This window comes from Oncorhynchus clarkii, unplaced genomic scaffold (genome assembly GCF_045791955.1).
Source record: "Oncorhynchus clarkii lewisi isolate Uvic-CL-2024 unplaced genomic scaffold, UVic_Ocla_1.0 unplaced_contig_6268_pilon_pilon, whole genome shotgun sequence".
Classification (NCBI taxonomy): domain Eukaryota; kingdom Metazoa; phylum Chordata; class Actinopteri; order Salmoniformes; family Salmonidae; genus Oncorhynchus; species Oncorhynchus clarkii.
The window spans coordinates 16,678-44,450 of NW_027258995.1; the positions used below are offsets into that span (position 1 = coordinate 16,678).

At 43.1% G+C, this 27,773-nt stretch overlaps 1 protein-coding gene across 1 annotated transcript; it reads left to right on the forward strand.

The window, feature by feature from the left end:
- Nucleotides 1–3,828: 3,828 nt before the first annotated feature.
- On the forward strand, nucleotides 3,829–26,139 carry LOC139399405 (oocyte zinc finger protein XlCOF6-like; the record flags this gene model as incomplete). The annotated part of the gene is made up of 4 exons (XM_071144812.1): nucleotides 3,829–4,276; nucleotides 8,886–9,524; nucleotides 18,506–18,850; nucleotides 25,723–26,139. Coding segments are annotated over exons 1-4 (1,849 nt in total), but the record flags the coding sequence as incomplete, so codon positions are not given.
- Nucleotides 26,140–27,773: the final 1,634 nt, after the last annotated feature.

Consider the following 27,773-nt stretch of genomic DNA (forward strand, 5'->3'; position numbering starts at 1 on the left):
ACAAACATTAAGAATAAGCTACGTGGTGAGTTGATGCCTATTCGACAGCGAAGTTAGCTAGGTGAATTATTCATGCTACTTTGTATGCGTTGTTTGTTGGAATCATTCTACATTACAATGTTTTTGGAACAGATTCCTGTTGGGACACAAATTATACCCAGCCGTTTAGCAGTACATTCACTACGCCCTCTCGCCCTGTCCTGGGACAGTTCAAGGGTCACTGAGATGTGAAACGAACTACCCCAGCTCGGAGTCGGGCTCAGCAGACCAACGGCAGGTGGCTGGCTATACAAGTAGGCAACTAGACACCGCTGCTGACAGACTAGTGGGGTTTGCGAGATTCTGGATATAAAGTACATTTTTTTCTCCTATTGGACACAAAATAATCTGAAACACAACCAAAACAAACAGCAAATGCACCCAACAAGTTTGTACAGTCACAAGCTTAATGTAGTCATTGCGTGCTAGGAATATGGGGAAACATTTTTTTAAAATAAATATTTGCTACTTTAATACACATATCAGTGAATTTGTCCCAATACTTTTGGCCCTTAAAATGGGCGGGGAGAAGAGACTTTAATAGAAAAAGTGCTGTACTTTCTAAACGTGGATGAAAATACCCTCAAATGAAAGTCCTGGAGTAAATGCCAATCCAAAATGCTGAAGTCAGAGCCACAACAACAACAGAAATGGTCGCTGTCCCAATATTTTTGGCACTCACGTGGAAAGGAAGCTATTGAAAATTAGATCTGGACGTGAATTCATATCTAAAGCTGTAATAGAAAAAATATTTGTAGAGAATCGAAGGGGGGGGGGGGGGGGGTGAATAGTTATGCACGCTCAAGTTTTCTGTTTTTTTTTGTCTTGTTTCTTGTTTGTTTCACACAAAAAAAAGTGTTACATCTTCATGGTGGTAGGCATGTTGTGTCAATCAAATGATCCATTTTAATTTAAATCCATTTTAATTCCAGGTTGTAAGGCAACAAAATAGGTTATTGAAGGATATATAGTTATTGAAGGATATAGTCCAGATTAAACCTAATAGAAAGACATTTTTATTAATGGAGGTTTCATTCAGGTCTCTCCGTTTAACCAAATACTCTGTCTTTGGCAGGAGAGAGACCAGACTCTCACTCTGACAGCGAGAAGAGTCCTTTAGGGGAACCAGAGCCAGAGACGCCCAAACCAGCAGGACCACACCACTGCTCTCAATGTGGAAACAGTTTTTCTACGTTAGGGAATCTAAAACGTCATGAGATGGCACACACAGGAGAGAAGCCTTTCCAATGTTCCCAGTGTGATAAGAGTTTTACCCAGATAGGGAGCCTGAAAAGGCATGAAGGAATACATAAAGAAGGGAGGAAGACCTACGTTAGGTAGCCTGAAAACACACAGCCTGAAAACACGTAGCCTGAAAACACACAAGACCGTACACACAGGAGAGAAGCCTTTCCAATGTTCCCAGTGTGATCAGAGTTTTACCCAGATAGGAAACCTGAATAGGCATGAAGGAATACACACTGGAGAAAAGCCCTACCAATGCTCCAAGTGTGAAAAGAGATTTTTGCGATCACAGTACCTAAAATCACATGAGATGACACACACAGAGGAAAAGTCTTACCACTGCTCCCACTGTGGAAAGAGCTTTACTCAGTTACGGAGCCTGAAAAGACATAAGAGGACACACACATGAGAAAAGCCCTACCACTGATCCCACTGTGGAAATAGTTTTACTCAGTTAGGGAGCCTGAAAATGCATGAGAGAAGACACTCTGGAGGAGAAGACATACCACTGCTCTCATTGTGGAAAGATATTTTCCCAGTCAGAGGACCAGAAGTCACATGAGAGAATAGAGAGGCCGTGTTCTGACTTTGTGTTTTTGACTGAGAATTTGTGTTTTTGGTTTTTGGTTATGCCACATTAAATCATATTGTTTATAATAAATCACTCTCTATTCCCTTATGCAATTTATGTTCCTCTAACTCCCCTGAGTGCCTCTGTAAATTCAACAGCTATTGTATGCAGCAATCGTGCCTATAAACCAGAATTATACTATTAACATTGAGACGGTTTGCCCTCGTAAGAAGTCCACTGTATGCATATCACCCTGCACTAACATTAATAACATGAGCATGTCTACTTCCCAAATCAAATTTTATTTGTCACATACACGTGTTTAGCAGATGTTATTGCGGGTGTAGCGAAATGCTTGTAACAGTTTGAATCTGAGACAAGTGCTACAAATAGTACACGTTAACACGTGTAGCCTAAGAAACAAGGTTCATGATATCAGTAAGTCGCTAGTAACAGATAACATTCATATACTTTCTCTGAAACTCACTTAGAGAATACCTTTCGATGAAACCAAGGGTAGCAATACGTGGTTACGACCTCTATGGAAGAGACAGAAATTCCAATGGGGGTGGTGTCTCTGTTTATACTCAGTCATATTCCTGTTAAGCTCAGAGACGATCTAATGTGAAATGCTGTGGAAGTAATATGGCTACAGGTTCACCTGCCTCACCTAAAGCCCATTCTGGTGGGAAGTTGCTATAGACCAACAAGTGCTAACAGTCAGTATCTGGATAAAACATGTGTGAAATACTTGATAATGTATGCGATGTCAACAGAGGTATATTTTCCGGGTGACTAAATATTTACGGGTTTTCATCAAGCTGTCCACTCAGGAATACTCTTCCAACTGTAACCAGTGCCTGTATCCTGGTTCAGGTTATCAGTCAACCTACCAGGGTCATTACAAACAGCACAGGAACGAAATCATGCAATTGGATATCACAAAATATATTTTTAAATAATAATGTGAATTTTATTTTAACCTTAACCTCTTGAATTTAGTTGTTTAATTTAATTGAGTTAATTTGTGTTTCTAGCCGTCAAGATAAAGGTGTATGAAAATGTGTTGAGGTTCCGTGTTCCGAGAACATTTTGTTGACATGAAAAACATTCACTACCTCATGATTGTTACCCTCAGTATTACTCCAACATGTCAGAGGAAACACAGGTGCTGATTGTAAAAAAAGGATAAAACTAAATTGTTTATTCTGGCCAACAATGTCATGAAAAAATAATTTCAAAATTAGCACAATGTTGTGTCTGACTTCTAAGTAGAGCCAATACTTTCCTCTGTGCAGACTGAGACCTGAATATGAGTATGTACCCTAAGAATGAATACTAGAATAGTAATTGTTTAAAAAATATATGTTTGTTTCTTTTCCCCGTCTAGATCAAATCACAATTTATTTAAAGTGCATTTAACAAAGTCACAACACACATTATAGAGACAAAATAAGACAGAAAGCAAAATCTAAATAATGTGAAAACAGAGAAATCTGTCTCTCTGTGGTTGATTTCTCTGTTTTCAATGTATTTGACCTGTCAGGTGGATGGATTATCTTGGCAAAGGATAAAATGTTTGTGTTTTTTATGACATTGTCGGCCAGAATAAACAATGTAGGGAATATTTTTCTAAACTGCGTTACCCACTCCAGTCAGCAGATGGCGTTCTGAGTTTAAGGTGAATGCTTCTAGCGTGACGCATAATCTAGTGGACGGCACACTTCAACTACAAAGCTGCTAATTTAACCACTTTGGTAGCTTGCTAGACAACAGAAAAGCGAAACACTGAAGCGCCTTAGCCCATTTTGGATATATTACTTTGTGTTTTAAACACAATTTTGTTTACGTATCGAGTAACGTTAGTTCACTTAAACGTAACTGACAATTTGTTGAAATTGATAGTCAAATTAGCACTAAGCTAGTCGCTAATGCTAACTAACTAGCTAGCTAGCTAGCTAACATCCCCGACCATGAGCTCAGTAAGCTACTCTGCTAAAGAAGAGGAGGTCTGTTGGACGGAGAAAGAAGCTCTGGGGCTGAACATTGTCGTAAAAGAGGAAGACGAGGATTATACCATGCTATCAGAGGAAGGGGCTTTCAAAACGATAAAAGAGGAGGAGGATGTTACAGTGAAAGAGGAGAAAGAAACGTTTGGGGTAAAAGAGGAAGAGTGGATAGAGGCTGTCACAGTGGAAGAGGAGGAGATGGATGCTTTCAGAGTTAAAAAGGAGGAAGATGAGGATATCAGCGTGGAAGAGGGGATAGAGGCTTTCACAGTGGAAGAGGAGGAGGTAGAAGCGTTCAAAATCAAAAAGGAGGAAGAGGAGGAGGATATTATATTGAAAAAAGAGGAAGAGCCTTCTAGAGTGGAAGAGGAAGGAGAGGAGGAGGAGACTGAACAAGATCTGATGATCACCAGTGAGTACAGCTGCTTTTGTCAAAATAAAATTACTGCAAGTGTGCCAAATGTGCACAAAAAAAAGTAATAACTTTTATTTTGAAAGCAGAGAGAAAGTGGGTTTGGAAAGTCCGTTTAATAATACGTTCCTTTAGCGATTTGTGTCTCAAATTTCTCCCGTTTGAAAGACCAATAAGTCCAGCTCACCAACTCAGTAAGTTACAATTTTATTTTATTTCACTTCTGACTGTTTATTTATTTATTTATTTAATTTTACCTTTATTTAACCAGGTAGGCAAGTTGAGAACAAGTTCTCATTTACAATTGCGACCTGGCCAAGATAAAGCAAAGCAGTTCGACAGATACAACAACACAGAGTTACACATGGAGTAAAACAAACATACAGTCAATAATAAAGTATAAACAAGTCTATATACAATGTGAGCAAATGAGGTGAGAAGGGAGGTAAAGGCAAAAAAGGCCTTGGTGGCAAGGTAAATACAATATAGCAAGTAAAACACTGGAATGGTAGTTTTGCAATGGAAGAATGTGCAAAGTAGAAATAAAAATAATGGGGTGCAAAGGAGCAAAATAAATAAATAAATTAAATACAGTTGGGAAAGAGGTAGTTGATAGGGCTAAATTATAGGTGGGCTATGTACAGGTGCAGTAATCTGTGAGCTGCTCTGACAGTTGGTGCTTAAAGCTAGTGAGGGAGATAAGTGTTTCCAGTTTCAGAGATTTTTGTAGTTCGTTCCAGTCATTGGCAGCAGAGAACTGGAAAGAGAGGCGGCCAAAGAAAGAATTGGTTTTGGGGGTGACTAGAGAGATATACCTGCTGGAGCGTGTGCTACAGGTGGGAGATGCTATGGTGACCAGCGAGCTGAGATAAGGGGGGACTTTACCTAGCAGGGTCTTGTAGATGACATGGAGCCAGTGGGTTTGGCGACGAGTATGAAGCGAGGGCCCGCCAACGAGAGCGTACAGGTCGCAATGGTGGGTAGTATATGGGGCTTTGGTGACAAAACGGATTGCACTGTGATAGACTGCATCCAATTTGTTGAGTAGGGTATTGGAGGCTATTTTGTAAATGACATCGCCAAAGTCGAGGATTGGTAGGATGGTCAGTTTTACAAGGGTATGTTTGGCAGCATGAGTGAAGGATGCTTTGTTGCGAAATAGGAAGCCAATTCTAGATTTAACTTTGGATTGGAGATGTTTGATATGGGTCTGGAAGGAGAGTTTACAGTCTAACCAGACACCTAAGTATTTGTAGTTGTCCACGTATTCTAAGTCAGAGCCGTCCAGAGTAGTGATGTTGGACAGGCGGGTAGGTGCAGGTAGCGATCGGTTGAAGAGCATGCATTTAGTTTTACTTGTATTTAAGAGCAATTGGAGGCCACGGAAGGAGAGTTGTATGGCATTGAAGCTTGCCTGGAGGGTTGTTAACACAGTGTCCAAAGAAGGGCCGGAAGTATACAGAATGGTGTCGTCTGCGTAGAGGTGGATCAGAGACTCACCAGCAGCAAGAGCGACCTCATTGATGTATACAGAGAAGAGAGTCGGTCCAAGAATTGAACCCTGTGGCACCCCCATAGAGACTGCCAGAGGTCCGGACAACAGACCCTCCGATTTGACACACTGAACTCTATCAGAGAAGTAGTTGGTGAACCAGGCGAGGCAATCATTTGAGAAACCAAGGCTGTTGAGTCTGCCGATGAGGATGTGGTGATTGACAGAGTCGAAAGCCTTGGCCAGATCAATGAATACGGCTGCACAGTAATGTTTCTTATCGATGGCGGTTAAGATATCGTTTAGGACCTTGAGCGTGGCTGAGGTGCACCCATGACCAGCTCTGAAACCAGATTGCATAGCAGAGAAGGTATGGTGAGATTCAAAATGGTCGGTAATCTGTTTGTTGACTTGGCTTTCGAAGACCTTAGAAAGGCATGGTAGGATAGATATAGGTCTGTAGCAGTTTGGGTCAAGAGTGTCCCCCCCTTTGAAGAGGGGGATGACCGCAGCTGCTTTCCAATCTTTGGGAATCTCAGACGACACGAAAGAGAGGTTGAACAGGCTAGTAATAGGGGTGGCAACAATTTCGGCAGATAATTTTAGAAAGAAAGGGTCCAGATTGTCTAGCCCGGCTGATTTGTAGGGGTCCAGATTTTGCAGCTCTTTCAGAACATCAGCTGAATGGATTTGGGAGAAGGAGAAATGGGGAAGGCTTGGGCGAGTTGCTGTTGGGGGTGCAGTGCTGTTGACAGGGGTAGGAGTAGCCAGGTGGAAAGCATGGCCAGCAGTAGAAAAATGCTTATTGAAATTTTCAATTATGGTGGATTTATCAGTGGTGACAGTGTTTCCTATCTTCAGTGCAGTGGGCAGCTGGGAGGAGGTGTTCTTATTCTCCATGGACTTTACAGTGTCCCAGAACTTTTTTGAGTTAGTGTTGCAAGAAGCAAATTTCTGCTTGAAAAAGCTAGCCTTGGCTTTTCTAACTGCCTGTGTATAATGGTTTCTAGCTTCCCTGAACAGCTGCATATCACGGGGGCTGTTCGATGCTAATGCAGAACGCCATAGGATGTTTTTGTGTTGGTTAAGGGCAGTCAGGTCTGGGGAGAACCAAGGGCTATATCTGTTCCTGGTTCTAAATTTCTTGAATGGGGCATGTTTATTTAAGATGGTTAGGAAGGCATTTTTTAAAAATATCCAGGCATCCTCTACTGACGGGATGAGGTCAATATCCTTCCAGGATACCCCGGCCAGGTCGATTAGAAAGGCCTGCTCGCTGAAGTGTTTCAGGGAGCGTTTTACAGTGATGAGAGGAGGTCGTTTGACCGCTGACCCATTACGGATGCAGGCAATGAGGCAGTGATCGCTGAGATCTTGGTTGAAGACAGCAGAGGTGTATTTAGAGGGGAAGTTGGTTAGGATGATATCTATGAGGGTGCCCATGTTTAAGGCTTTGGGGAGGTACCTGGTAGGTTCATTGATAATTTGTGTGAGATTGAGGGCATCAAGTTTAGATTGTAGGATGGCTGGGGTGTTAAGCATGTTCCAGTTTAGGTCGCCTAGCAGCACGAGCTCTGAAGATAGATGGGGGGCAATCAGTTCACATATGGTGTCCAGAGCACAGCTGGGGGCAGAGGGTGGTCTATAGCAGGCGGCAACGGCAACTCTAGTGTAAATACCCCAGCATTGGTAAAAGCAGCTACAGTGAGAACCGTCTTTAAAAAACAGGGGCACAAACACTGAAGTTGTTGAACTAATGTGTCGTTTTGAAGAGTTCTTCAACTGAAGTCCTACACTTGAATATGTTGTTCAGTACTGTATAAAAAAAATGTTAAAGGCTCAATCTGCCATTGGAACGTGCTTTTATTTTGTTGACTTTAACATTCAGGAAGTGGCTGCTTATCCAGATGCTCCTGGAAGCCTCTTACAGATAGCTAAACAACAAAATCTTCTGCTTCTACTCCACAGTAAAGTGCAGTAAAGTAGAGTTAACTGCAGTAAAGTAGAGTACAGTAAAGTAGAGTGCAATAAAGTAGAGTGCAGTAAAGTAGAGTAAAGTGCAGTAAAGTAGAGTAAAGTGCAGTAAAGTAGAGTCAACTGCAGTAAAGTAGAGTGCAGTAAAGTAAACAGTACTCTAGTGTGCTCTGCCTGCTATACTGTATTTCCACGTCCATCGGTGCTCAGTGGGGGGGGGGGGGGGGGGGGGCTGGTTTCAGCAAATGGAAATAAAAGGCTTGGGGGGGGGGGGGGATAACAGATTGATAACTTTTAATCACTAAATAATTCATAAACACAATTGAATATCAGTTAAAACACTATATGTCAATGTGTAGTTCATACATGCAGAATTAATATCTTACCTCAATTAGCCACGGAAATCTCTAGTTTCTAAACCTTCCTCTTTGGGCTGGATGTGTCAATGTGTAGTTCATACATGCAGAATTAATATCTTACCTCAATTAGCCACGGAAATTGTGCTGCGACATTTTCCCTACATTTTCCCCCACGTGGTCCAGCCCCCCGAGCCATTCAAGTTCAACAAATGAAACTAAGTATAATAGTTGTCAGGGGAATTTACTTCAACATGATTCTGTTTTGATGCAGCCTGTTTCTAATACCTTTACAGACTGTTTCCAATCCCCTTCTCAGCCTGTTTCCAATTCCTTCTCAGCCTGTTTCCAATCCCTTCTCAGCCTGTTTCCAATCCCCTTCTCAGCCTGTTTCCAATCCCCTTCTCAGCCTGTATCCAATCCCCTTCTCAGCCTGTTTCCAATCCCCTTCTCAGCCTGTTTCCAATCCCCTTCTCAGCCTGTTTCCAATCCCCTTCTCAGCCTGTTTCCAATCCCCTTAGACTGTTTCTAATACCTTTCAATCCAGTTTACAATCCCTTTTCAGCCTGTTTCTAATACCTTTCAATCCTGTTTCCAATCCCCTTTCAGCCTGTTTCTAATACATTTTCAAACTAATTCTGGTAGATGTTTTATAAGACTGTTTGACCTGAAATGTTTACTTATACCACAAATTATTTGCATAACAACAGTGAAGTTCAATAGTGTTTTCAATTAGTGTTTATTCAGGTCTCTCTGTTTAAATAAACCCTCTGTTTGTCTTTGGCAGGAGAAAGATCAGACTCAGAGGAACCAGAGACGTCCAAACCAGCAAAACGACACGACTGCTCCCACTGCGGGAAGAGTTTTACCAAGTTAGGAAACCTGAGAAGACATGAGAGGACACACACAGGAGAGAAACCTCATCACTGCTCCCAGTGTGGGAAGAGTTTTACCCAGTTAGGGAACCTGAAAATACACGAGAGAACGCACACAGGAGAGAAGCCTTACGAATGCTCTCAATGTGGAATGAGTTTTACCAAGTTAGAGTACCTGAAGTCACATGAGAGAACACACACAGGAGAGAAGCCTTTCCACTGCTCACTGTGCGGGAAGAGTTTTACAGAGTTAGGCAACATGAAAAGGAACGAGCGGACACACACAGGCGAGAAGCCTCATCACTGCTGTCAGTGTGGAAAGACTTTTACAGAGTTAGGGAGCCTGAAAATACATAAGAGAATACACACAGGGGAGAAGCCTTACCGCTGCTCCCTGTGTGGAAAGTGTTTTACAGAGTTAAGCAACCTGAAAAAACACGAGAGGACACACACAGGAGATAAGCCTTTCCACTGCTCCCTGTGTGGAAAGAGTTTTACAAAGTTAGGGAACCTGAAAATACATGAGAGAATACACACAGGAGAGAAGCCTTACCAATGCTCCCTGTGCTTAAAGAGTTTTGCCTCATTAAGGCAATTGAAAGAACATGAAAGAATCCACACCATAGAGAAACGTTAGCAATGCTCCTAGTGTGAAATTATATATTTTTAACCAGTTAGTTTTAACCAGTTAGTTTTAACCAGTTAGTTGTAACCAGTTAGAAAACACAAATAATGCTCCCACACTTGTCTCATATATTGTACCGCAAAAGGTTTTGCTTTTGTTTATGCCACATGAAATCAAGTTGTATAAAATGGACCAAAAAATACATCTATGTGTTTTTTATTTCAAAATAGTAACTGAATATGAAGCAGGCTATGTCAGTGTGAACGTATCCGAGTGAAGAACGTCACGCTGCTTACTAAGCCATTACCACTTTCCCCTGATTAGACACATACCTGACTCGAACTCGGGACCTCTGCTTTACAAACACACGTGACCGTCCTCTATCTCTCAAACGTCACTCAAAAGTTAGTAATTGTTTCTTTCAGTTGGGGGGCTTTCATCAAGGTTAGTGTTTCATTATGTTGAGGGGCTTTCATCAAGGTCAGTGTTTCATTATGTTGAGGGGCTTTCATCAAGGTTAGTGTTTCATTATGTTGAGGGGCTTTCCATCAAGGTCAGTGTTTCATTATGTTGAGGGGCTTTCCATCAAGGTCAGTGTTTCCTTATGTTGAGGGGCTTTCCATCAAGGTTAGTGTTTCATTATGTTGAGGGGCTTTCCGTCAAGGTTAGTGTTTCATTATGTTGAGGGGCTTTCATCAAGGTCAGTGTTTCATTATGTTGAGGGGCTTTCCATCAAGGTCAGTGTTTCCTTATGTTGAGGGGCTTTCCATCAAGGTTAGTGTTTCATTATGTTGAGGGGCTTTCCATCAAGGTTAGTGTTTCATTATGTTGAGGGGCTTTCATCAAGGTCAGTGTTTCATTATGTTGAGGGGCTTTCATCAAGGTCAGTGTTTCCTTCAGTTGGGGAATCGGAACACATACACATGATTATTCCAGTTCTGTAAAGTACTTTTGAAAAAATACTTTAAAGTACTACTTAAGTATCTGTACTTTACTTTATTTTTTTTGACTACTTTTACTTCATTTACTTCAACAGATCCACAGATGATACAATCTCAATCGCTCTCCACACTGCCATTTCCCACCTGGACAAAAGGATGTTAGAAAGCTATTCATTGACTACAGCTGAGCTTTCAACACCATAGTGCCCTCAAAGCTCATCACTAAGCTAAGGACCCTGGGACTAAACACCTCCCTCTGCAACTGGATCCTGGACTTCCTGACCCGGCCGTTCCCAGGTGGTAAGGGTAGGTAACAACACATCTGCCACACTGATCCTCAACACAGGGGCCACTCATAGGTGCGTGCTCAGTCCCCTCTTGTACTCCCTATTCACTCATGACTGCATGGCCAGGCACCATCATTAAGATTGCTGACGACACAACAGTGGTAGGCCTGCTCACCGACAACGATGAGACAGCCTATGGGGAGGAGGTCAGAGACCTGGCCATGTAGTGCCAGGATAATAACCTCTCTCTCAACGTGATCAAGACAAAGGAGAGGATTGTGGACTACAGGAAAAGGAGGACCGAGCACGCCCACATTCTCATCGATGGGGCTGTAGTGGAACAGGTTGAGAGCTTCAAGTTCCTTGGTGTCCACATCACCAACAAACTATCATGGTCCAAACACACCAAGACAGTCCTGAAGAGTGTACGACAAAACCTATTCCCCCTCAGGAGACTGAAAAGATTTGACATGGGTCCTCAGATCCATAAAAAGTTCTACAGCTGCACCATCGAGAGCATTCTGACTGGTTGCATTACTGCCTGGTATGGCAACTGCGTTGGAAACTGCTTAGTCTCCGACTGCAAGGCACTACAGAGGGTAGTGCTTACAGCCCAGTACATCACTGGGGCCAAGCTTCCTTTAATCCAGGACATTTATACCAGGCTGTGTCAGAGGAAGGCCCTAAAAATGGTCAAAGACTCCAGTCACCCTAGTCATAGACTGTTCTCTCTGTTACCGCATGGCAAGCGGTACCAAAGCACTAAGTCTTTGTCCAAAAAGCTTCTTAACAGCTTCTACTCTCTGTTTATTGTCTATGCATAGCCACTTTAACTCTACCTACATGTGCATATTACCTCATTTACCTTGACTAACATTGACTCTGTACTGGTACCCCCTGTATATAGCCTTGCTACTGTTATTTTACTGCTGCTCTTCAATGATTTTTAAACATATTTTCTTATTTTACTTATCTATTGTTTTTACTAACACTTGTTTTTTTTAAAATGCATTGTTGGTTACTGGTACCTCCTGTATATATCCTCCTCATTGTTGGTTACTGGTACCCCCTGTATATAGCCTCCTCATTGTTGGTTACTGGTACCTCCTGTATATAGCCTCCTCATTGTTGGTTACTGGTACCTCCTGTATATAGCCTCCTCATTGTTGGTTACTGGTACCTCCTGTATATAGCCTCCTCATTGTTGGTTACTGGTACCTCCTGTATATATCCTCCTCATTGTTGGTTACTGGTACCTCCTGTATATAGCCTCCTCATTGTTGGTTACTGGTACCTCCTGTATATAGCCTCCTCATTGTTGGTTACTGGTACCTCCTGTATATAGCCTCCTCATTGTTGGTTACTGGTACCCCCTGTATATAGCCTCCTCATTGTTGGTTACTGGTACCTCCTGTATATATCCTCCTCATTGTTGGTTACTGGTACCTCCTGTATATATCCTCCTCATTGTTGGTTACTGGTACCTCCTGTATATAGCCTCCTCATTGTTGGTTACTGGTACCTCCTGTATATAGCCTCCTCATTGTTGGTTACTGGTACCTCCTGTGTATAGCCTCCTCATTGTTGGTTACTGGTACCCCCTGTATATAGCCTCCTCATTGTTGGTTACTGGTACCTCCTGTATATAGCCTCCTCATTGTTGGTTACTGGTACCTCCTGTATATAGCCTCCTCATTGTTGGTTACTGGTACCTCCTGTATATAGCCTCCTCATTGTTGGTTACTGGTACCTCCTGTATATAGCCTCCTCATTGTTGGTTACTGGTACCTCCTGTATATAGCCTCCTCATTGTTGGTTACTGGTACCTCCTGTATATAGCCTCCTCATTGTTGGTTACTGGTACCTCCTGTATATAGTCTCCTCATTGTTGGTTACTGGTACCTTCTGTATATATCCTCCTCATTGTTGGTTACTGGTACCTCCTGTATATATCCTCCTCATTGTTGGTTACTGGTACCTCCTGTATATATCCTCCTCATTGTTGGTTACTGGTACCTCCTGTATATATCCTCCTCATTGTTGGTTACTGGTACCTCCGGTATATAGCCTCCTCATTGTTGGTTACTGGTACCTCCTGTATATAGTCTCCTCATTGTTGGTTACTGGTACCTCCTGTATATAGCCTCCTCATTGTTGGTTACTGGTACCTCCTGTATATAGTCTCCTCATTGTTGGTTACTGGTACCTCCTGTATATAGCCTCCTCATTGTTGGTTACTGGTACCTCCTGTATATAGCCTCCTCATTGTTGGTTACTGGTACCTCCTGTATATAGCCTCCTCATTGTTGGTTACTGGTACCTCCGGTATATAGCCTCCTCATTGTTGGTTACTGGTACCCCCTGTATATAGCCTCCTCATTGTTGGTTACTGGTACCCCCTGTATATAGCCTCCTCATTGTTGGTTACTGGTACCTCCTGTATATAGCCTCCTCATTGTTGGTTACTGGTACCTCCGGTATATAGCCTCCTCATTGTTGGTTACTGGTACCTCCTGTATATAGCCTCCTCATTGTTGGTTACTGGTACCTCCTGTATATAGCCTCCTCATTGTTGGTTACTGGTACCTCCTGTATATATCCTCCTCATTGTTGGTTACTGGTACCTCCGGTATATAGCCTCCTCATTGTTGGTTACTGGTACCTCCTGTATATAGTCTCCTCATTGTTGGTTACTGGTACCTCCTGTATATAGCCTCCTCATTGTTGGTTACTGGTACCTCCTGTATATAGTCTCCTCATTGTTGGTTACTGGTACCTCCTGTATATAGCCTCCTCATTGTTGGTTACTGGTACCTCCTGTATATAGCCTCCTCATTGTTGGTTACTGGTACCTCCTGTATATAGTCTCCTCATTGTTGGTTACTGGTACCTCCTGTATATAGCCTCCTCATTGTTGGTTACTGGTACCTCCTGTATATAGCCTCCTCATTGTTGGTTACTGGTACCTCCTGTATATAGCCTCCTCATTGTTGGTTACTGGTACCTCCGGTATATAGCCTCCTCATTGTTGGTTACTGGTACCCCCTGTATATAGCCTCCTCATTGTTGGTTACTGGTACCTCCTGTATATAGCCTCCTCATTGTTGGTTACTGGTACCTCCTGTATATAGCCTCCTCATTGTTGGTTACTGGTACCCCCTGTATATAGCCTCCCCATTGTTGGTTACTGGTACCCCCTGTGTATAGCCTCCTCATTGTTGGTTACTGGTACCTCCTGTATATAGCCTCCTCATTGTTGGTTACTGGTACCCCCTGTATATAGCCTCCTCATTGTTGGTTACTGGTACCTCCTGTATATAGCCTCCTCATTGATGGTTACTGGTACCTCCTGTATATAGCCTCCTCATTGTTGGTTACTGGTACCCCCTGTGTATAGCCTCCTCATTGTTGGTTACTGGTACCTCCTGTATATAGCCTCCTCATTGTTGGTTACTTGTACCTCCTGTATATAGCCTCCTCATTGTTGGTTACTGGTACCTCCTGTATATAGCCTCCTCATTGTTGGTTACTGGTACCTCCTGTATATAGGCTCCTCATTGTTGGTTACTGGTACCCCCTGTATATAGCCTCCTCATTGTTGGTTACTGGTACCTCCTGTATATAGCCTCCTCATTGTTGGTTACTGGTACCTCCTGTATATAGGCTCCTCATTGTTGGTTACTGGTACCTCCTGTGTATAGCCTCCTCATTGTTGGTTACTGGTACCTCCTGTATATAGCCTCCTCATTGTTGGTTACTGGTACCTCCTGTATATAGCCTCCTCATTGTTGGTTACTGGTACCTCCTGTATATAGCCTCCTCATTGTTGGTTACTGGTACCTCCTGTATATAGCCTCCTCATTGTTGGTTACTGGTACCTCCTGTATATAGCCTCCTCATTGTTGGTTACTGGTACCTCCTGTATATAGCCTCCTCATTGTTGGTTACTGGTACCTCCTGTATATAGCCTCCTCATTGTTGGTTACTGGTACCTCCTGTATATAGCCTCCTCATTGTTGGTTACTGGTACCCCCTGTATATAGCCTCCTCATTGTTGGTTACTGGTACCCCCTGTATATAGCCTCTTCATTGTTGGTTACTGGTACCTCCGGTATATAGCCTCCTCATTGTTGGTTACTGGTACCCCCTGTATATAGTCTCCTCATTGTTGGTTACTGGTACCTCCTGTATATAGCCTCCTCATTGTTGGTTACTGGTACCTCCTGTATATAGCCTCCTCATTGTTGGTTACTGGTACCTCCTGTATATAGGCTCCTCATTGTTGGTTACTGGTACCCCCTGTATATAGCCTCCTCGTTGTTGGTTTCGGGCTTGTAAGTCCGCATTTCACTGTATTCGGTGCATGTGACAAATAACATTTGATTTGATTACGTTCCTAAAGAAAATAAAGTGCTTTTTACTCCATTCTGACACCCAAAACTACTCGTTACGTTTTGAATGCTCAGGCAGTTTATCGATAAAAATGCGTTGTCAGCCTCTGATCTGATGGTTGTAAATGATGTCTTAGTGTTGGAGCCCCTAGTTCAAATCAAATCAAATTTATTTGTATAGCCCTTCGTACATCAGCTGATATCTCAAAGTGCTGTACAGAGGGTGCAGCGTCTTCCGGGTTATTGCATCGCAGTGCTTGAGTTGTCACTACAGAGCCAGACTTTGTCACAACCGGCCGTGACCGGGATTCCCATAGGGCGGCGCACAATTGGCACAGTGTCTTCCGGGTTAGGGGAGGGCTTTACTTGGCTCATTGCGCTCTATGACTCCTTGTAGAGTCCCGCAGGCTGACTTATGTCGTCAGTAGAACGGTGTTTCCTCTGACACATTGGTGCAGCTGGCTTCCGGGTTAAGCGGGCGGGAGTTAAAATGTGCGGTTGGCGGGGTCATCTTTCAGAGGACGCATGACTCGACCTTCGCCTCTCCCAAGCCCGTTGTCGATGAGTTAAGATAGCAAATAATAATGTGAGTTTTATTTTAACCTTGAAACCTCTTGAATTTAGTTGTTTAATTTAATTGAGTTAATTTGTGTTTCTAACCGTCAAGATAAAGGTGTATGAAAATGTGTTGAGGTTCCGTGTTCCGAGAACATTTTGTTGACATGAAAAACATTCACTACCTCATGATTGTTACCATCAGTATTACTCCAACATGTCAGAGGAAACACAGGTGCTGATCTGTCAGGTGGATGGATTATCTTGGCAAAGGATAAAATGTTTGTGTTTTTTATGACATTGTCAGCCAGAATAAACAATGGGTGAATATTTTTCTAAACTGCGTTACCCACTCCAGTCAGTAGATTGCGTTCTGAGTTTCAGGTGAATGCTTCTAGCGTGACGCATAATCTAGTGGACGGGACCGCACACTTCAACAACAAAGCTGCTAATTTAACCACTTCGGTAGCTTGCTAGACAACAGGAAAGCGAAACACTGAAGCGCCTTAGCCCATTTTGGATATATTACTCTGTGTTTTAAACACAATTCTGTTTACGTATCGAGTAACGTTAGTTCACTTAAACGTAACTGACAATTTGTTGAAATTGATAGTCAAATTAGCACTAAGCTAGTCGCTAATGCTAACTAACTAGCTAGCTTGCTAACATCCCCGACCATGAGCTCAGTAAGCTACTCTGCTAAAGAAGAGGAGGTCTGTTGGACGGAGAAAGAAGCTCTGGGGCTGAACATTGTCGTAAAAGACGAAGACGAGGATATGACCATGCAATCAGAGGAAGGGGCTTTCAAAACGATAAAAGAGGAGGAGGATGTTACAGTGAAAGAGGAGAAAGAAACGTTTGGGGTAAAAGAGGAAGAGTGGATAGAGGCTGTCACAGTGGAAGAGGAGGAGATGGATGCTTTCAGAGTTAAAGCGGAGGAAGAGGAGGATATCAGCGTGGAAGAGGGGATAGAGGCTTTCACAGTGGAAGAGGAGGAGGTAGAAGCTTTCAAAATCAAAAAGGAGGAAGAGGAGGAGGATATTATATTTAAAAAAGAGGAAGAGCCTTCTAGAGAGGAAGAGGAAGGAGAGGAGGAGACTGAACAAGATCTGATGATCACCAGTGAGTACAGCTGCTTTTGTCAAAATAAAAGTCCTGCAAGTGTGCCATACGTGCACAAAAAAAAGTAATAACTTTTATTTTGAAAGCAGAGAGAAAGTGGGTTTGGAAAGTCCGTTTAATAATACGTTCCTTTAGCGATTTGTGTCTCAAATTTCTCCCGTTTGAAAGACCAATAAGTCCAGCTCACCAACTCAGTAAGTTAAAATGTAATTTTATTTCACTTCTGACTGTTCAGTTATTTTTTTGTGCAACGCAATTGCGAGCAACGCTAGTGTAAATACCCCAGCATTTGGTAAAAGCAGCTACAGTGAGAACCGTCTTTAAAAAACAGGGGCACAAACACTGAAGTTGTTGAACTAATGTGTCGTTTTGAAGAGTTCTTCAACTGAAGTCCTACACTTGAATATGTTGTTCAGTACTGTATAAAAAAATGTTAAAGGCTCAATCTGCCATTGGAACGTGCTTTTATGGTTACAGCAAATGGAAATAAGTCTGGGGGGGTAACAGAATGATAACTTTTAATCACTAAATAATTCATAAACACAATTGAATATCAGTTAAAACACTATATGTCAATGTGTAGTTCATACATGCAGAATTAATATCTTACCTCAATTAGCCACGGAAATCCCTAGTTTGAAAGTGACACTTTCTCTGGAACTTGTGCTGCGCCATTTTCCCTACATTTCCCCCCACGTGCAATTCAAGTTCAACAAATGAGCTACAGTCCCTCGCCATGTGATTGACGGCTAGCAAGAGGCTCATCCTGCGCCCACAGCAGAGCAGAGGGAGAGTAATGACGTGGTGCACAAATCTACATGTGACGTAGTACGCAATTTTCCAGGGACCACATTTGGATAGTGAGCACTACTTTCAGGAAAAAAAGTATTCAAAAGTTTAGAAGAATCTCTTTAAACTTACAGAAGGAAAATAGAGTATCTGAAACTAAGTATAATAGTTGTCAGGGGAATTTACTTCAACATGATTCTGTTTTGATGCAGCCTGTTTCCAATCCCTTTTCAGACTGTTTCCAATCCCTTCTCAGACTGTTTCCAATCCCCTTTCAGCCTGTTTCCAATCCCCTTCTCAGCCTGTTTCCAATTCCTTCTCAGACTGTTTCCAATTCCTTCTCAGACTGTTTCCAATTCCTTCTCAGCCTGTTTCCAATCCCCTTCTCAGCCTGTTTCCAATCCCCTTCTCAGCCTGTTTCCAATCCCCTTCTCAGCCTGTTTCCAATCCCCTTCTCAGCCTGTTTCCAATCCCCTTCTCAGCCTGTTTCCAATCCCCTTCTCATCCAGTTTCCAATCCCTTTTCAGCCTGTTTCTTATACCTTTCAATCCTGTTTCCAATCCCCTTGCAGCCTATTTCCAATCCATTTTCAGCCTGTTTCTAATACATTTTCAAACTAATTCTGGTAGATGTTTTATAAGACTGTTTGACCTGAAATGTTTACTTATACCACCAATTATTTGCATAACAACAGTGAAGTTCAATAGTGTTTTCAATTAGTGTTTATTCAGGTCTCTCTGTTTAAATAAACCCTCTGTTTGTCTTTGGCAGGAGAAAGATCAGACTCAGAGGAACCAGAGACGTCCAAACCAGCAAAACGACACGACTGCTCCCACTGCGGGAAGAGTTTTACCAAGTTAGGAAACCTGAGAAGACATGAGAGGACACACACAGGAGAGAAACCTCATCACTGCTCCCAGTGTGGGAAGAGATTTACCCAGTTAGGGAACCTGAAAATACACGAGAGAACACACACAGGAGAGAAGCCTTACGAATGCTCTCAATGTGGAATGGGTTTTACCAAGTTAGAGTATTTGAAGTCACATGAGAGAACACACACAGGAGAGAAGCCTTTCCACTGCTCACTGTGCGGGAAGAGTTTTACAGAGTTAGGCAACATGAAAAGGCACGAGCGGACACACACAGGCGAGAAGCCTCATCACTGCTGTCAGTGTGGAAAGACTTTTACAGAGTTAGGGAGCCTGAAAATACATAAGAGAATACACACAGGGGAGAAGGTTGAGAGCTTCAACTTCCTTGGTGTCCACATCACCAACAAACTATCATGGTCCAAACACACCAAGACAGTCGTGAAGAGTGCAGGAGACTGAAAAGATTTGACATGGGTCCTCAGATCCATAAAAAGTTCTACAGCTGCACCATCGAGAGCATGGTTGCATCACTGCCTGGTATGGCAACTGCTCAGTCTCCGACTGCAAGGCACTACAGAGGGTAGTGCTTACAGCCCAGTACATCACTGGGGCCAAGCTTCCTTTCATCCAGGACATTTATACCAGGCGGTGTCAGAGGAAGGCCCTAAAAATGGTCAAAGACTCCAGTCACCCTAGTCATAGACTGTTCTCTCTGTTACCGCATGGCAAGCGGTACCAAAGCACTAAGTCTTTGTCCAAAAAGCTTCTTAACAGCTTCTACTCTCTGTTTATTGTCTATGCATAGTCACTTTAACTCTACCTACATGTACATATTACCTCATTTACCTTGACTAACATTGACTCTGTACTGGTACCCCCTGTATATAGCCTCCACATTGACTCTGTACTGGTACCCCCTGTATATAGCCTCCACATTGACTCTGTACTGGTACCCCCTGTATATAGCCTCCACGATGACTCTGTACTGGTACCCCCTGTATATAGCCTCCACATTGACTCTGTACTGGTACCCCCTGTATACAGCCTCCACATTGACTCTGTACTGGTGCCCCCTGTATATATATAGCCTTCACATTGACTCTGTACTGGTACCCCCTGTATATAGCCTCCACATTGACTCTGTACTGGTACCCCCTGTATATAGCCTCCACATTGACTCTGTACTGGTACCCCCTGTATATAGCCTCCACATTGACTCTGTACTGGTACCCCCTGTATATAGCCTCCACATTGACTCTGTACTGGTACCCCCTGTATACAGCCTCCACATTGACTCTGTACTGGTGCCCCCTGTATATAGCCTTCACATTGACTCTGTACTGGTACCCCCTGTATATAGCCTCCACATTGACTCTGTACTGGTACCCCCTGTATATAGCCTCCACATTGACTCTGTACTGGTACCCCCTGTATATAGCCTCCACATTGACTCTGTACTGGTACCCCCTGTATATAGCCTCCACATTGACTCTGTACTGGTACCCCCTGTATATAGCCTCCACAAGGACTCTGTACTGGTACCCCCTGTATATAGCCTCCACATTGACTCAGTACTGGTACCCCCTGTATATAGCCTCCACATTGACGCTGTACCGGTACCTCCTGTATATAGCCTCCACATTGACTCTGTACTGGTACCCCCTGTATATAGCCTCCACATTGACTCTGTACTGGTACCCCCTGTATATAGCCTCCACATTGACTCTGTACCGGTACCTCCTGTATATAGCCTCATTGACTCTGTACCGGTACCTCCTGTATATAGCCTCCACATTGACTCTGTACTGGTACCCCCTGTATATAGCCTCCACATTGACTCTGTACTGGTACCCCCTGTATATAGCCTCCACATTGACTCTGTACCGGTACCTCCTGTATATAGCCTCATTGACTCTGTACCGGTACCCCCTGTATATAGCCTCCACATTGACTCTGTACTGGTACCCCCTGTATATAGCCTCCACATTGACTCTGTACCGGTACCTCCTGTATATAGCCTCCACATTGACTCTGTACCGGTACCTCCTGTATATAGCCTCCACATTGACTCTGTACTGGTACCCCCTGTATACAGCCCCCACATTGACACTGTACCGGTACCTCCTGTATATAGCCTCCACATTGAATCTGTACTGGTACCCCCTGTATATAGCCTCCACATTGACTCTGTACTGGTACCCCCTGTATATAGTCTCCACATTAACTCTGTACTGGTACCCCCCTGTATATAGCCTCCACATTGACTCTGTACTGGTACCCCCTGTATATAGCCTCCACATTGACTCTGTACCGGTACCCCCTGTATATAGCCTCCACATTGACTCTGTACCGGTACCTCCTGTATATAGCCTCCACATTGACTCTGTACCGGTACCCCCTGTATATAGCCTCCACATTGACTCTGTACCGGTACCTCCTGTATATAGCCTCCACATTGACTCTGTACCGGTACCCCCTGTATATAGCCTCCACATTGACTCTGTACTGGTACCCCCTGTATATAGCCTCCACATTGACTCTGTACCGGTACCTCCTGTATATAGCCTCCACATTGACTCTGTACTGGTACCCCCTGTATATAGCCTCCACATTGACTCTGTACTGGTACCCCCTGTATATAGCCTCCACATTGACTCTGTACCGGTACCTCCTGTATATAGCCTCCACATTGACTCTGTACTGGTACCCCCTGTATATGCCTCCACATTGACTCTGTACTGGTACCCCCTGTATATAGCCTCCACATTGACTCTGTACCGGTACCTCCTGTATATAGCCTCCACATTGACTCTGTACCGGTACCCCCTGTATATAGCCTCCACATTGACTCTGTACTGGTACCCCCTGTATATAGCCTCCACATTGACTCTGTACTGGTACCCCCTGTATATAGCCTCCCCATTGACTCTGTACTGGTACCCCCTGTATATAGCCTCCACATTGACTCTGTACTGGTACCCCCTGTATATATCCTCCTCATTGTTGGTTACTGGTACCTCCTGTATATATCCTCCTCATTGTTGGTTACTGGTACCTCCTGTATATATCCTCCTCATTGTTGGTTACTGGTACCTCCTGTATATAGCCTCCTCATTGTTGGTTACTGGTACCTCCTGTATATAGCCTCCTCATTGTTGGTTACTGGTACCTCCTGTATATAGCCTCCTCATTGTTGGTTACTGGTACCTCCTGTATATATCCTCCTCATTGTTGGTTACTGGTACCCCCTGTATATAGCCTCTTCATTGTTGGTTACTGGTACCTCTTGTATATAGCCTCCTCATTGTTGGTTACTGGTACCTCCTGTATATAGTCTCCTCATTGTTGGTTACTGGTACCCCCTGTATATAGTCTCCTCATTGTTGGTTACTGGTACCTCCTGTATATAGCCTCCATATTGTTGGTTACTGGTACCTCCTGTATATAGCCTCCTCATTGTTGGTTACTGGTACCTCCTGTATATAGCCTCCTCATTGTTGGTTACTGGTACCTCCTGTATATAGCCTCCTCATTGTTGGTTACTGGTACCCCCTGTATATATCCTCCTCATTGTTGGTTACTGGTACCTCCTGAATATAGCCTCCTCATTGTTGGTTACTGGTACCTCCTGTATATATCCTCCTCATTGTTGGTTACTGGTACCTCCTGTATATATCCTCCTCATTGTTGGTTACTGGTACCTCCTGTATATAGCCTCCTCATTGTTGGTTACTGGTACCTCCTGTATATATCCTCCTCATTGTTGGTTACTGGTACCTCCTGTATATATCCTCCTCATTGTTGGTTACTGGTACCTCCTGTATATATCCTTCTCATTGTTGGTTACTGGTACCTCCTGTATATAGCCTCCTCATTGTTGGTTACTGATACCCCCTGTATATATCCTCCTCATTGTTGGTTACTGGTACCTCCTGTATATAGCCTCCTCATTGTTGGTTACTGGTACCTCCTGAATATAGCCTCCTCATTGTTGGTTACTGGTACCTCCTGTATATAGCCTCCTCATTGTTGGTTACTGGTACCTCCTGTATATAGCCTCCTCATTGTTGGTTACTGGTACCTCCTGTATATAGCCTCCTCATTGTTGGTTACTGGTACCTCCTGTATATAGCCTCCTCATTGTTGGTTACTGGTACCTCCTGTATATAGCCTCCTAATTGTTGGTTACTGGTACCTCCTGTATATAGTCTCCTCAATGTTGGTTACTAGTACCTCCTGTATATAGGCTCCTCATTGTTGGTTACTGGTACCTCCTGTATATAGCCTCCTCATTGTTGGTTACTGGTACCTCCTGTATATAGTCTCCTCATTGTTGGTTACTGGTACCTCCTGTATATAGTCTCCATATTGTTGGTTACTGGTACCTCCTGTATATAACCTCCTCATTGTTGGTTACTGGTACCTCCTGTATATATCCTCCTCATTGTTGGTTACTGGTACCTCCTGTATATAGCCTCCTCATTGTTGGTTACTGGTACCTCCTGTATATAGCCTCCTCATTGTTGGTTACTGGTACCTCCTGTATATAGCCTCCTCATTGTTGGTTACTGGTACTCCCTGTATATAGCCTCCTCATTGTTGGTTACTGGTACCCCCTGTATATAGTCTCCTCATTGTTGGTTACTGGTACCTCCTGTATATAGCCTCCTCATTGTTGGTTACTGGTACTCCCTGTATATAGCCTCCTCATTGTTGGTTACTGGTACCCCCTGTATATAGCCTCTTCATTGTTGGTTACTGGTACCTCCTGTATATAGCCTCCTCATTGTTGGTTACTGGTACCTCCTGTATATAGCCTCCTCGTTGTTGGTTACTGGTACCCCCTGTATATAGCCTCCTCATTGTTGGTTACTGGTACCTCCTGTATATAGCCTCCTCATTGTTGGTTACTGGTACCTCCTGTATATAGTCTCCTCATTGTTGGTTACTGGTACCTCCTGTATATAGTCTCCTCATTGTTGGTTACTGGTACCTCCTGTATATATCCTCCTCATTGTTGGTTACTGGTACCTCCTGTATATAGCCTCCTCATTGTTGGTTACTGGTACCTCCTGTATATAGCCTCCTCATTGTTGGTTACTGGTACCTCCTGTATATAGTCTCCTCATTGTTGGTTACTGGTACCTCCTGTATATAGTCTCCTCATTGTTGGTTACTGGTACCTCCTGTATATAGTCTCCTCATTGTTGGTTACTGGTACCTCCTGTATATAGCCTCCTCATTGTTGGTTACTGGTACCTCCTGTATATAGTCTCCTCATTGTTGGTTACTGGTACCTCCTGTATATAGTCTCCTCATTGTTGGTTACTGGTACCTCCTGTATATAGTCTCCTCATTGTTGGTTACTGGTACCTCCTGTATATAGCCTCCTCATTGTTGGTTACTGGTACCTCCTGTATATAGCCTCCTCATTGTTGGTTACTGGTACCTCCTGTATATAGCCTCCTCATTGTTGGTTACTGGTACCCCCTGTATATAGCCTCCTCGTTGTTGGTTTCGGGCTTGTAAGTCCGCATTTCACTGTATTCGGTGCATGTGACAAATAACATTTGATTTGATTACGTTCCTAAAGAAAATAAAGTGCTTTTTACTCCATTCTGACACCCAAAACTACTCGTTACGTTTTGAATGCTCAGGCAGTTTATCGATAAAAATGCGTTGTCAGCCTCTGATCTGATGGTTGTAAATGATGTCTTAGTGTTGGAGCCCCTAGTTCAAATCAAATCAAATGTATTTGTATAGCCCTTCGTACATCAGCTGATATCTCAAAGTGCTGTACAGAGGGTGCAGCGTCTTCCGGGTTATTGCATCGCAGTGCTTGAGTTGTCACTACAGAGCCAGACTTTGTCACAACCGGCCGTGACAGGGATTCCCACAGGGCGGCGCACAGTTGGCACAGCGTCTTCCGGGTTAGGGGAGGGCTTTTACTTGGCTCATTGCGCTCTATGACTCCTTGTGGAGTCCCGCAGGCTGACTTATGTCGTCAGTTGAAGCAGCTGGCAGCTGGCTTCCGGGTTAAGCGGGCGGGAGTTAAAAAGTGCGGTTGGCGGGGTCATCTTTCAGAGGACGCATGACTCGACCTTCGCCTCTCCCAAGCCCGTTGTCGATGAGTTAAGATAGCAAATAATAATGTGAGTTTTATTTTAACCTTGAAACCTCTTGAATTTAGTTGTTTAATTTAATTGAGTTAATTTGTGTTTCTAGCCGTCAAGATAAAGGTGTATGAAAATGTGTTGAGGTTCCGTGTTCCGAGAACACTTTGTTGACATGAAAAACATTCACTACCTCATGATTGTTACCATCAGTATTACTCCAACATGTCAGAGGAAACACAGGTGCTGATTGTAAAAAAGGATAAAACTAAATGGTTTATTCTGGCCAACAATGTCATAAACAAATATTTTTAAAATTAGCACAACGTTTTGTCTGACTTCTAAGTAGAGCCAATACTTTCCTCTGTGCAGACTGAGACCTGAATATGAGTATGTACATTATGAATGAATACTAGAATAGTAATTGTTTAAAAAATATATGTTTGTTTCTTTTCCCCATCTAGATCAAATCACAATTTATTTAAAGTGCATTTAACAAAGTCACAACACACATTATAGAGACAAAATAAGACAGAAAGCAAAATCTAAATAATGTGAAAACAGAGAAATCTGTCTATCTGTGGTTGATTTCTCTGTTTTCACTGTATTTGACCTGTCAGGTGGATGGATTATCTTGGCAAAGGATAAAATGTTTGTGTTTTTTATGACATTGTCGGCCAGAATAAACAATGTCGTGAATATTTTTCTAAACTGCGTTACCCACTCCAGTCAGCAGATGGCGTTCTGAGTTTCACGTGAATGCTTCTAGCGTGACGCATAATCTAGTGGACGGGACCGCACACTTCAACAACAAAGCTGCTAATTTAACCACTTCGGTAGCTTGCTAGACAACAGAAAAGCGAAACACTGAAGCGCCTTAGCCCATTTTGGATATATTACTCTGTGTTTTAAACACAATTCTGTTTACGTATCCAGTAACGTTAGTTCACTTAAACGTAACTGACAATTTGTTGAAATTGATAGTCAAATTAGCACTAAGCTAGTCGCTAATGCTAACTAAATAGCTAACTAACATCCTCGACCATGAGCTCAGTAAGCTGCTCTGCTAAAGAAGAGGAGGTCTGTTGGACGGAGAAAGAAGTTCTGGGGCTGAACATTGTCGTAAAAGAGGAAGACGAGGATATTACCATGCAATCAGAGGAAGGGGCTTTCAAAACGATAAAAGAGGAGGAGGATGTTACAGTGAAAGAGGAGAAAGAAACGTTTGGGGTAAAAGAGGAAGCGTGGATAGAGGCTGTCACAGTGGAAGAGGAGGAGATGGATGCTTTCAGAGTTAAAAAGGAGGAAGAGGGGATAGAGGCTGTCACAGTGGAAGAGGAGGAGGTAGAAGCGTTCAAAATCAAAAAGGAGGAAGAGGAGGAGGATATTATATTGCAAAAAGAGGAAGAGCCTTCTAGAGTGGAAGAGGAAGGAGAGGAGGAGGAGACTGAACAAGATCTGATGTTCACCAGTGAGTACAGCTGCTTTTGTCAAAATAAAAGTCCTGCAAGTGTGCCAAATGTGCACAAAAAAAGTAATAACCTTTATTTTGAAAGCAGAGAGAAAGTGGGTTTGGAAAGTCCGTTTAATAATACGTTCCTTTAGCGATTTGTGTCTCAAATTTCTCCCGTTTGAAAGACCAATAAGTCCAGCTCACCAACTCAGTAAGTTAAAATTTTATTTTATTTCACTTCTGACTGTTCAGTTATTTTTTGTGCAACGCAATTGCGAGCAACGCTAGTGTAAATACCCCAGCATTGGTAAAAGCAGCTACAGTGAGAACCGTCTTTAAAAAACAGGGGCACAAACACTGAAGTTGTTGAACTAATGTGTCGTTTTGAAGAGTTCTTCAACTGAAGTCCTACACTTGAATATGTTGTTCAGTACTGTATAAAAAAAATGTTAAAGGCTCAATCTGCCATTGGAACGTGCTTTTATTTTGTTGACTTTAACATTCAGGAAGTGGCTGCGTATCCAGATGCTCCTGGAAGCCTCTTACAGATAGCTAAACAACAAAATCTTCTGCTTCTACTCCACAGTAAAGTACAGTAAAGTGCAGTAAAGTAGAGTTAACTGCAGTAAAGTAGAGTGCAGTAAAGTAGAGTAAAGTAGAGTAAAGTGCAGTAAAGTAGAGTCAACTGCAGTAAAGTAGAGTGCAGTAAAGTAAACAGTACTCTAGTGTGCTCTGCCTGCTATACTGTATTTCCACGTCCGTCGGTGCTCAGTGTGGGGGGGGGGGGGGGGGGGGGGGGGCTGGTTACAGCAAATGGAAATAAAAGGCTTGGGGGGGGGGGGGGGGATAACAGATTGATAACTTTTAATCACTAAATAATTCATAAACACAATTGAATATCAGTTAAAAAACTATATGTCAATGTGTAGTTCATACATGCAGAATGAATATCTTCCCTCAATTAGCCACGGAAATTCCTAGTTTGAAAGTGACACTTTCTCTGGAACTTGTGCTGCGACATTTTCCCTACATTTTCCCCCACGTGGGCCAGCCCCCGAGCCATTCAAGTTCAACAAATGAGCTACAGTCCCTCGCCATGTGAGTAACGGCTAGCAAGAGGCTCATCATGCGCCCACAGCAGAGCAGAGGGAGAGTAATGACGTGGTGCACAAATCTACATGTGACGTAGTACGTCATTTTCCAGGCACCACATTTGGAAAGTGAGCTCTACTTTCAGGGAAAAAAGTATTCAAAAGTAAAGGAGAATCTCTTTAAACTTACAGAAGGAAAATAGAGTATCTGAAACTAAGTATAATTCAGGGGAATTTACTTCAACATGATTCTGTTTTGATGCAGCCTGTTTCCAATCCCTTCTCAGCCTGTTTCCAATCCCTTCTCAGCCTGTTTCCAATCCCTTCTCAGCCTGTTTCCAATCCCTTTTCAGCCTGTTTCCAATCCCTTTACAGACTGTTTCCAGTCCCTTCTCAGACTGTTTCCAATCCCCCTTCTCAGCCTGTTTCCAATCCCCTTTCAATCCAGTTTCCAATCCCCCTTCTCAGACTGTTTCCAATCCCCCTTCTCAGACTGTTTCCAATCCCCTTCTCAGCCTGTTTCCAATCCCCTTTCAGCCTGTTTCCAATCACCTTCTCAGA